At 40.2% G+C, this 12,450-nt stretch overlaps 1 protein-coding gene across 2 annotated transcripts in view; it reads right to left on the minus strand.

Moving 5' to 3' along the window:
* The window catches only part of DSCAM (DS cell adhesion molecule), a 625,552-nt gene that overhangs the window by 65,943 nt on the left and 547,159 nt on the right, over positions 1-12,450 (minus strand). For both annotated transcript variants that reach the window (XM_058523126.1, XM_058523125.1), the window contains one exon: positions 1,971-2,124. In XM_058523126.1, coding sequence (XP_058379109.1) covers positions 1,971-2,124 — 154 coding nt within the window. The remainder of the gene's footprint in view (positions 1-1,970; positions 2,125-12,450) is intronic.

Raw genomic sequence — 12,450 nt, forward strand, 5'->3', positions numbered from 1 at the left:
ACATATATATATAATCCTTAGAAGAGACTCCTATGTGCTTACCAAACCCTGTTTCCTTTTCCTTCTGGACATTCAGCCTGGCTTCATTTCCCAGCTCTGCTTTGAAAATAGGAAGGTCCCATGACTTCGTTCTACACAATGGAATGTGGGTAAAAATAATGCATACACTTCCATATCTGGCCCATGAAAACCTCCCTTACCAGCCTCCATGTTCTCTCTTTCTCCATCTCTGTGGCTGGAAATGAAAGATCCCAGGACTTGAAATCACAAGGTGGGAGAGACCTTGATCCCTGAGTCACCATATGGAATGAGCCAGCTGTCCAGAAATATCTGTGTTGGCCTATGTTACTATGTTAAGCCACTGAAACTTAGGGGATATTTGCTTCAATGGTCAGGCTTCCTTGACTAAATCACCCCTCTATCCCTAGCCTAGCGCCTGACATACAATAGGCACTCAAAATGAATTTTTTTTTTTGTACGGAAGATCAGCCCGTAGCTAACATCTGCCAATCTTCCTCTTTTTGCTGAGGAAGACTGGCCCTGGGCTAACATCCATGCTCATCTTCCTCCACTTTATGTGGGACGCCACCACAGCTCGGCCTGACAAGCGGTGCGTCAGTGCGCGCCCAGGATCCGAACTCAGGCCGCCAGCAGCAGAACGCATGCACCCAACCGCTACGCCACGGGGCAGGCCCCACAAAATGGTTTATTGAATGACCAAATGACGTTTATTCTCCCCAGATAAGTCCTACTCCTGCGGAAGTAGCCAGTTTTCAGTTGTGCCCCCTCTGAGTATGTCACCTCCTACTACATTAGCCAGGACATTCCTGGCTATGTTTGGAGATATAATATTGAACACACAAAAGGAGAGAAGAGGTCAAGCCATTGCTAATCCTGCATCTTATGTTGCAGCTCTTTTTTCAAATCCCACAGTGCAGTCATTATGCCCATTGATAATCATTGTTTTCTAAATGTTAGAGACTGTCTGTTATGGGTGGCTTGATATCATGATCAAAGAGTACAACAGACAAAACAAAAATCCACCAATTTATTTTCCTTATCAACAACATACTTATTTTCTATCTGTATTTGTGTTCACAATGTGACACCACTCTCTTTTTCCCTCACTATTTTACTCTGCCTCTTTCTCAGCTATCACACTAAGGCATGATGCATGTTATCAAGAGCTCTTAGAGGTAAAATTGGAATCTCAGGAGGTTGATTTTCTCTTTCAGGCACCTAGAAGCTTCATTAGTAATAAACTGCCAATGTGGTGTATTCCAAAATCAGGAGCCATCTCCTGCTGGCATGGAATTCTGATGTAGATACACTCATTCATGATGACTGCTAATTTAGGGGGACCCTACACACTGGGTGGTAGCAATGAATAGACGTAGAATAAGAATATTCTGTGCCTATAAGTGCTTTGTAGGATCAGGATACCATGTCAGTGCGGAGACACTGTATTTACTTTTAGGGACTTTTTGTTCTTTGTTGACTCCAACTTCCCACTGTTACTTAATGATTTTGTTTATAGTATTCTATCAATAAAAGAAGAGCTAATGATTTTCTTGTATTTGTAAGGTTCCAAATTCCATAGACCAAAACATGGACTTTTCTCTTTAAGAAGTATGGTACCCGATTTTGATGAAAGTAGAACTTTGCTGGGATGTTGCGATGCAGTGATATTCATCTACCCATAGAGGTGAGTGGGGGCTCCTTTTCTTAATTTCCCCAAAGACACATTAAGTTGTAAAGCCACTCACACCTCCAGGAGGATTCTTTTCTGATTTGCACAAAAGCCCAGTGCCAGCTAGCAGCAATCTTATTTCTTGGGCTGAAATATGATAACATGTGATGTTCTGATTTACTTGAGTTTTAGGCCATTGGAAGCTTTATTTCAGATAAAATAGAGACTTAAAAACAGTCAAATTTCAATGGGAAATGAGGTCCTTACTACGGTGGCACACCTTTAGCTAACGGCTCTACCGTGATGATTTCGCTGCTGTTGCCTCTCCCTGCTGAGGTCACCGCCACCACCCAGACGCTGTACTGACGATTCCGACTCAGGTTAGGAATTCTGTAGGAAAATGAGTCAGGAGAGGCTTCAAACTCGCTGATCACCTGTGAGAGGAGACATAAATGTTCCCACATTCAAGGAGGCAATGGTACAATGGGTTTCCTAAAGCAATAGCTATTAACATATTATCTTTTGTAAGAAACAAAAGCCACTAATCCCTCTATAAAACGCTGGATTTACAATATGAATATACACACACACACACACACACACACACACACACACCATAGTCTACATTTCTCTATGCAGCAGCTTTGACAGCCACCAATGAGTAATTTAATCCTTTAAATTAGAGGTCACCTCACTTCTTTTTTCAGCTGATATGGAGTAACAAGAACCAGATCTACCCTCCTACTGGAAACAACCAAAGAACACAATATATATGAAACAACAGTTTCCAAGGCATTGTACATCCGCTAATGAAGGATGGTGATCTCTGAAATACAGGAAACCAATGAGGTAAGGCCTACAATTGCAGGGTATTTACATTTTTGAGAGTTTCCAGGCCATGGCACAGGGAACCCAGGAGGAGCCCGGCAACTTCCCCGATTTGAGAAGACAGAACTGAGAAACTGGTAGGGAGTTGGAGTTTGCAGGACTGAGTACTGGAAAGGAGAGAGCTACACAGAAAACTCTGGAGATCTAAAGAGCATCCCACTTGGGTATTCAACTGAGTTGATCTGTGCATACATGTGAGGAACTATCTGAGGCCAGGGAAGAACCACCTGAAAGGACTGGCGGTCACAGCACCCAGCATTCACACAGGGCTGGGAATAGTGCCTGTTCCCATCAGCCACATGGGAAACTCTAGAGATTCACGGGGCATTGGGTATGGTGTATAAGGCTCTTATCTCGGTAAGGGGGGATAATTCGCTCTAGATTGAACACCACACTGGTATTGCCTAACAAATATTAAAAGCAAGATTCATAAAGATCAAATTGTCACTAAGTAACTTAACTGCATCCCAGAACAAAAGCCAAAAATATTTATAGGAATAAAAATATCCAGTATCCAAGAAGGTAAAATTCACAATGTTCGACATCCAATTAAAAATTTACAGATATGAACAACCCAAATATCCATCAACTCATGAATGGATAGAAAAAATATATGGTATCCATACGATGGAGTATTATTCAATAGTGGAAAGGAATGAAGTGTGGATACATGCTACAGCTTGGATAAATCTTGAAAACATTATACTAAGTGAAAGAAGCCAATCACAAAAGACCACATATTTATGATTCTGTTTATATGAAATGTCCAAAATAGGCAAATCTGTAGAGACAGAAAGTAGATTAGTGGTTGCTGGGGGTGGGGTAGTGAAGGGAGAGAATGAGGAGAAACTAGTACTGGGTGTGGGGTTCCTTTTTGGGATGATTAAAATGTTCTCAAATTAGACAGTGGTGGAGGTTGTGCAGCTGTGGGAATACACTAAAAGCCACTGAACTGTACACTTTCAAAGCATGGATTTCCTGGTATGTGAATTATATCTCAAAAAAGCTGTTATAAAAAAAATTCCAGGAATGTAAAGAAGCACAAAAACATGACTCATAAAAAATATATAATTCAATCAATCCAAATTGACCCATAATTGACACAGATATTAGATTTAGCAGATGAGGCCATTGAAACAGTTATTATAATTGTATTATAGCTATATTATAATAGCTATATTATAGCTATAGGTATTCAAAAATTTAAGTAGATACATGAATTATATAAAAAGATCCAAGTTAAACTTGAAATGGGGCCAGCCCTGGTGGTCTGGAGGTTAAGTTTAGCGTGCTATGCTTCAGTGGCCCAGGGTTCAGTTCCTGGGCATACCTACACCACTTGTCTGTCAGTGGCCATGCTATGGTGGCAGCTCACATACAAAAAGAGGAAGATTGGCAGCAGATGTTAGCTCAGGGTGAATCTTCTTCAGCAAAATAAAAAAAAGGAAGAAAAACTTGAAAATACAATGTGTGAGATGAAAAATACACTGGATTAGATTAATAACAGGTTAGTTCTTGCAGAAAAAAAAAGGTTAGTGAATTTGAAGACATATTAATAGATGAAACACAGAGAGAAAAGAGAATACAAAACTTAACAGATCATTAGTGAGCTATGGGACAACGGTAAGCAGCCTGAATACGTATAATTGGAATCACTTGAAGGAGGAGAGGGATGCAGGACAGAAAAACAAGTTTGAAGAAATAGTGGCTGAAAATCTTCCATATTTGATGAAAACTATAAACCCATAGAGCCAAGAATCTCAATGAACCTCAGCCATAAAAATATAGAGAAAATTAGACTAAGGCACATGATAACCTAATTGCTCAAAACCAGTGATAAAGAGAAAATCTTAAAAATAGCCAGAGAAAAGACTTATTGCACACGGAGAAACAAAGATGAAGATGTCAGCCAACTTCTCGTCAAAAACAATCCAAGTGCTATCGAATGTCTCTCTCAAATTCATATGCTGAACACTAATCCCCAAAGTGATTAGGAGGGGGGGCCTTTGGAAGGTGATTAGGTCATGGGATTAGTGCCCTTATAAAACAGGCTGGAGAAACCTCCCTTGGCCCCTTCCCCTATGTAAAGACATAAGGAGAAGTCTGCAACCCAGAAGAGCGCTCTCACCATAACCTGACCATGCTGGCACCGTGATCTTGGATGTCTAGCCTCTGGAACAAATACAGAAAAGTAGTACGGAGAAGTGGGGATGCTGCTGTAACAAATACCTAAAAATGTGGAAACAGCTTTGAACTGGGTTGAGGCTGGAAGAGTTTTGAGGGGGATGCTAGAAAAAAGCCAATATTGCCGTGAAGGGAATGCTAATGGTGATTCTGGTGAGAGCTCGGGAAGGAAAGAGGAGAGCTGGAGAGAGCCTCCATCTTCTTAGAGAATACAAATAATCATGTACGGAACGTTGGTAGAAGTACGGATGGCAAAGGCCATTTGGGTGAGGTCTCAGATGGAAATGACGAACATGTTACTGGACAATAGAGAAAAGGTGATCCTTGTTATTAAGTGGCAATGAACGTGGCTGAATTGTGTCCCTGTTCTAGTGTTTTGAGGAAGGTAGAACTTATGAGTGATGAAATTGGATATTTAGCTGAGGAGATTTCTAAGCAAAGTGTTGAAGGAATGGCTTGGTTCCTCTTGACTGACTTTACTGACACAGTAAAAGGCAAGACGAGAGAAATGAATTGAAGAAAGAAGCAAAAGGAACTAAAACTTAAAAATGTGGAAAATTCTCACCTACTTATATTGCAAAAAACGAGACAGCATGTTTGGATGAGAAGACTGAGGCTGCGGGCCAGCAACCATTAGATAAGGAGATTACTGTGGGTGTGAACTATGAACCTAATCAGCCACCCCAGCAGGAACACTCCCAGTTTATGGGATAGAATGAAGGAAGGCTACTGGACTTAGATTCTACAAGGCAGGACAACAAAGCCATTTGGCTGTGAACTTGTGTTACTCTTCAAGAAAAGGGAAGAATGGCTCTGAAGGATATTCAGAGTTCATCAGGACCACTGCCTTGGTTTCAACTGGCTTTCAACTGAAGTGTTGGAGGCAGGGACCCCTGTGTCTGTGGTGGTCTAATGCCCACCTGGCAGAGCCCTGGAGGCTCTGCTCTGACCTGCAGAACAGCAGCATGGGTGGGGTCCCTGCAGAGGGCCCCAGCATGGGCAGAGCCCCACTGAGCAGAGGAGGCAATCCTAGTGGACTTGGAGGACAGAGCATTAAACCAAAGAAGACTATTCTTGTGTCTTAAGATCCAATGGAATTTGCCTTGCTAAGTTTCGGACTTACTTGGGACCCATCACTCCTTCCTTCTTTCCTGTTTCTCCCTTTTGGAGTGGGAATGTCTGCCCTGTGCCTGCCCCACCATTGTATTTGGGAAGCACATAACTTGTCTGCTTTCACACATTCGCAGTTGGAGAGGAATTTGCCTCAGGAGGAATTGTACCTGGAGTCTCACTCACATCTAATTTAGATGATATTTAGATGAGACTTTGGATTTTAGACTTTAGAGTTGGTGCTGGAATGAGTTAAGACTTATGGGACTGTTGGGATGGAATGAATGTATTTTTGCCTGTAAAAAGGACATGAATTTTGGGGGGGCGGGGGCAGAATGTTATGGACTGAATGTTTGTGTCCTCCCCTAAATTCATAGGTTGAAGCCCAGATCCTTAATGTGATGGTATTAGAAGGTGGGGCTTTTGGGTGGTGGTTAGGTCATACAGGTGGAGCCCTCATGAATGGGATTAGTGTCCTTATAAGGTGATGAAGAGACCAGAGCTCTATCTCTCTCTACCAAGTGAAGATACAGTGAAAAACCAGGAAGAGGGGTCTCACCAGACACTAGACCTACTAACACCATGATCTTGGAGTTCCCAGCTCCAGCATTGTGAGAAATAAATGCCTGTTGGTTAGGCTTCCCTGTGTGGCATTTGTTATAAAAGTCAGAGCTGACTAAAGCAAGGAAACTAAGGTACATACAGAGTAAGTGACTCACTGAGGTCATGCCAGACAAGGGTGGACAGAGGCTCAAGCTCGGTGCTTCTGGTCTCAAGTCCACTGCTGTTTCCTCACACTCCATGCTGCCAGTTATGAGAGGCCAAAGACATGAAGAACTTACTTCCACCCTTGTGAGCTGTTAAATATACCTTAGTAGGTCAGCAGGCTGCATAAACTGCAATACCAGCTGTGCAGTGAAATAGGTTAACTATATCTCTTAATTGTCATACATCTTACGCTCCTCCAATAAAAAATCACGTCAGAAAATTGCCCATTGTCACATAGTTAACTTACAGGTACATAGTGTCAGATGATTAAAGGGAGACTATAGGGTCCTTGCACAGATTCCTCAGGTGTGCATATACACTTTAGTGTGCACACATGCGTGTGCGTGCACACATCTGTACTCCCCCTCCCTCTTCCATCCCCACACCAGTCTTGTCTCATTTTCAGAAAATCGTGGGAAATCTAATCCCTACAGAAGTTCAGAGAGAATTTGGCTTGCCTCCTGGCAAACTGAGGAAATGATCCCAAGACTGTGTGTACTTGTATTCTGTCATGTTCCAAGGCTATGTTGTTGCTAAACTAATTTTACAAAGCTTAATGATGTGCAAATTATAACAAGTGCATCAACGGAGCCTTAAAATATATTTACAAAATAAGGATTTTCTGTGAAGAGCACATAGCTTTTAGTTAAAACTCAATAAATATCCTGTCTATAAGGTGCAATTGGCCCTTGACTACCACCAAAATATGCATTTTACTTAATTTTTACCTGCAACACAAAGCATGGCTAAAATCAGTGATAAAAATATGATTTCTTATGAAACAATATTTGTTTCACTGTTTATATAGAAGATTAACCAAGAGCTGAAGTAAAAAGTTTATTTACAGCAATTTCCTCCAGTTGGAATGACTTTTCTCTACAGACTAGGATGGAACATAGTAGTCAAGCTGTTCAGGGTTCCTATTGGTTATTTGGGAAAGTCAGTTGCACTGGTGTTGTTGCCCTTTGATACCACTGTATTCCCCTGATGACTGCCATAATTAGGCACCATTTTTCTGGTGTCAGCAGAAGGGCAAATAGAACATTGCCAACTGTACAATTTAAGCAATTGAAGAGTTGATTTGTTTTCTGTGTAATGTACGTAACTGGATATTAAATGTGACTCTTCTTGTTGTCTTGAAGTTTTAGCAATGGCCTTAAAAGGTGAGAATAGTTCCAAAGATGCCAGTACCTTCTTTCCTAACAAGAAACACGAGGCCACATATGCAGGGCCTTCTGGTTCTGATGTTTTGTCCATGATCCATCACTGGGCCCCATAAGGGGCAGAGTCAGGATTAAGGACTTTTGTGTTGAGAGACGTCTGTGTGAATTCCCACCTAGGGGTGGGAGGGGGCTTTGAGCTTCAAGGAAACCACTCGGAGATCTTGGAGTTTGGAAGGATATAGAGATTGGTGAGTGAGTCACACCTGAGAAGGCTAAGGCTAGCCATAATGGCAAAGGCTAGCCCTGCTCACGACAGGAGAGAAGGCTGTGCTGAGACTGGCTGTCCCTTCTGGTTTGGTGGGGTAAGGATGCTTACAGGTGGACCCTTTGGGAGAAAGCAAGACTGGATGCCTCAAGAGAGATGTCCATAGGCATGAGATACCTCTTAACCAAGCGTGTATTGCAAATTACATAATGTTTACTTTAAACAGCATCACTTATCTATAGATAGTGCATAATTCAACTATTGGTAACAATTTCAAGACGTGGCAACAGGTAAGAAAGAAGAGCTAAATGGAAAAAATATCAGAAGCTCATTCAGGGTAGTGAAGCAAATCTATGTGATTAAATCCTTCTCCTTAACCCTCACCCAAAAATGCTTGTTCTGAGAAAGAGGGAGGATGAATATCGCTTCCTTATGAAACATTTTCCTCAATATTGTATATGAGATATAATAGCATTGATTATATTTACATTTCATTAATTGTCTTTCTATTGGACACTAGATTTTCCAACACAACGATCTAGTAGCGTTTAAGCTGACTTGCTAATTTCACATGCATTTCATTATATGACATTCCCTCCCAAATACTGGGAATGTTCAATTTGAAGGGATGAATTTTATTTCCAAATTTCTCCCAATACTTCAGCTAGGTTGATACATCAAAGCATTAATGGAACATGGAGGGAATAAAAAGTTACAAAGTAGAGCTTGACTCTCAAGGGCAAGAAGATACAAAATTGTAGCATAAGAAAAGCTAACTCCCACTGTCTTAGAGATTAAAGAATCAAATGCAGTAAAGAAGAAATTTGAGGGGAGGAGAGAAAGACACATTTCTCAATATTTAAATATCAAAATATTTAATTTTCTTCCAGATCTTTAACTCTCTAGACTCATCATCTTCAGAGTTAAGAGAGAGATATTAGCCATTCAAGAAGATTTTATTATACTTAAAATGTGAATTAATCTTGAATAGATTACTATAATTGGGCTAAACATTTATTTTAAGGGAAGACTTAAGAGTTACTTCATGGCCTGTGGAAATGCAGGAAATACTTTCAACAGTAAGAAAGCTCTGGTGCCAGGCATATGACTTGCATAAGCATGGTTTTTGGTGGGGAACTCTGCCCCACGACTCATTTTTGATTCTGCTCTGTGCCGGCATGATGGAGTAGACAGACATTTGTAGATGGGGTTGCCATTATTCTGTGCCTATCATAAATTCCTATTAGTCCTTTAAGAAAAAATATCTGTTCTTTCTCATCTAAAAAGTATTTAAATATGTTGATTCTGTCAGAATCCAGAGTTAACCTAACATTTATTATTAATTAGTCACTCTCAATTGAAATGGCTCTAAGTGGCAGCCAAGTTATTTATTTCTTGGTCCATCAGAGATTGTGGAGTAAGAAGATCAAGTTCTTCTCTCTAGCTGATGTCCCCTAACAGGGACAATCCACAGAATTCTTGAGGGAAGACTTTGGTTTTCTGCTTGAGGCACACACTTAAAATATAAAATATTTATGTAGTTTGTCTATTAGCTATCACAAATACTGTGCTTACAAATGGAATGTTCATAGTTTTTACTGTAGGAGATAGTTGGGGGGTCATGCTAACACCACTACAGTGGAAGGATGGAGGCCCACGGCTGATGAGGGATGACAAGAGGTACAGGACACCTGGGGCCAGCCTTATAAACTCGCTGGACTACAGATCCCTCCTTTGGGTTGTGATAAGAAAATTCATGCAAAAGCTCTTAACGTCATGCCTAGTAATAGGAAATGCTCATAAATAGTTGCTGAGTTTGAATCCATAGGCATTTACTGAGTTCAATTCCAGTGTGTAGATTATAAGGTAAAGTTCCTCCCCAAGGAACAAGATGTGATCACAGCATGGCAAATGGAGGATTAATTAAAATGAAGTATGGTAGGATTCTGACAAATTCTTACTAAAATCTAGAAATAAAATCATTTGCATTCCTTTTTTTAATGCCAGAAATGTATTCTTTGTAGAAATTATTATTTTTTTTTTTGAGGAAGATTGGCTCTGAGCTAACATCTGTTGCCAATCTTCCTCTTTTTCTTTTTTCTGCCCAAAGCCCCAGTACATAGTTGTGTATCATAGCTGTAGAGTTGTAGCTCTCCTATGTGGGACGCCGCCTCAGCATGGCTTGATGAGTGGTGAGTAGGTCAGCACCCAGGATCCGAATGAACCCCAGGCCTCCTACGCGGAGTGCGTGAACTTAACCGCTATGCCCCCAGGCCAGACCCCTGCATTCCTTTTCTAAAAGTATCCTTGTCTTATTTGAGGATATGGATTAATATTTGCAAAATGCCTATGAAAGTAAACGGAAACTTCATGTATTTCATTAGAAAAATATTTAGAGCAAGTTTTTACAAGACTTCTGACATGTTTGCCTTCCTAAAATTGGACTCAGAGTGGAAAATGCAGCTAATGGTATGAACCTTGCAACACCCACGCCAGACAGCTCATTTCCATTGTTCCATCTTTCTGCATGATTTCTTTAGGTCTGGTGGATGGAGTCACAGATTTCTAAGGAACTGGACAGCATACTCGTCAAAAGAACGTAAACATTGCTGGAAGGTTAGTCTCCTAGTGCTTCAATGTCGCCCCATGAAAAGCCTGGGAACAGTGTCTTCCAGGCCTACTTTCATTTCAGAATTATTTTTGCCTTGTGGTGCTGGTGTAATATTCTTCCTCATGTTTAAGATACTTTTTAACCAGTAAATAAGATAACATTAGCCACCATGAGCTACTTTAAGTGCTCTTTAGTAATTTCTATAAAACTGGATATTTACCTACTAATGGCTGAATCCATCTCCAAATCCCTCTTGCTATTTAGCTCAATAGACCAACTTGTAATGTCTTCTAAGCTTTCTCTAATCCCCTCAATCTGGTGCCGTACTGGCCCTTTGTTTATACGTCTTTTATGGTCTGTATTCCACTTTGGATTATGGTCTTCGTGCTCTTACCATCTCTCTCCCTGCTGGGTGGAGTTCAGGCTCTCTGAGTGGCCCTTTCTCACCCCTCCCTCCACTTATTCCCCAGGGGTCCAGAGTGGGGACCCACTAACCACTAACTGGAATGGACCGAGGAAATGCCTGTTGTATTAAGTGGGTTTAATAATGACCTAGAAGTTATTTGAATGCAACAGAAAAAACATGTGTAGAGAATGGCTATGGAGTTGCAGGCTGTGCAGATCAAATTGTTCAGCATGTCTGTTGTATATAAAAAGAATTCCACTTAAAAAAAATTTCAATTAACTTTTTAATGAAAAACTAATTCTATCAAATAAATATGGTGCTTTATAAAGCTTTAATATCTAATTATTAACACGCAGTTCAAAAAAAAAAAACTTGAATGCTCTGATTTTGTAGATAGAATGTTTTGTAGACAGAATGTAGATATTAGTGATGAAAAAAAACCTCCCCCAAAGCAGAATAAACCAAATGGATAGTTCTTTTAATTATAGAGCAACAACAGTTCCAGAGCATATAAAATCTTCCTGTTTAGTGGCAGAGAAATGGCCTGGACTACATTAAGAATAAGCAGTTAGCTGGATCAATTTAAGATTTGTCTCTGTTTTTTAAATTCCTATGTTTAATACATTTTGATCTAATTTCCATTTTATTTCACTATTTTGATCTATAAAAGGAGATAATATGGCACAAAACCCCTCCTAAAGGGCCAGACTGGGATGGCCTGTGCTTATAGAAAGGACAGCCTATTGAAGCTGCTTGTTCCATCCCAGTCAATTTCAGCGGTTTTTCTCTGAGCTTTACTGAGATGACTGTAGCTGCTGTTGGCTATATACGACTATTGTCGACTTTTAAGAAAGCTTTCCAAACATAGTATATTTTGCTTTTGGCTTCAAATATAAAAATTATTGTTATAATGTTTTGCGAGTGAATTAAAGTTGATATCCAGAAAAGGCATGAAAGAAGCTAGTTTCTCCGTGTTATTATTTAGAATCAGGAGTACTGTCCAGTTTGCCAGAATGGCATTACAGGATCCTTATGTTTCCCAGGGTCTTTCTAATAAAATCACCTCCATTTACTAAAATTCTGCCTCATCCCTTCTCTGTTGTCACATCATCTGCCATACAAATTGTGTATTTGTAAAGTGCTTTATTAATTTAACTTGATTGTTATCACCTATTCAACAAATCTTGCACAAAAGACCTAGTTTAGCACCATATAACTTCTCACATATAAGAAAGAAATTAGCGAGAAAGGCTATTCTTAGTAAAAAAAAAATATGTATAATATACTTTTTTTTTTTTTTTTTTTTGTGAGGAGATCAGCCCTGAGCTAACATCCGCCAATCCTCCTCTTTTTTTTTTTTTGCTG

This window comes from Diceros bicornis, chromosome 27, assembly GCF_020826845.1.
Source record: "Diceros bicornis minor isolate mBicDic1 chromosome 27, mDicBic1.mat.cur, whole genome shotgun sequence".
Lineage (NCBI taxonomy): Eukaryota > Metazoa > Chordata > Mammalia > Perissodactyla > Rhinocerotidae > Diceros > Diceros bicornis.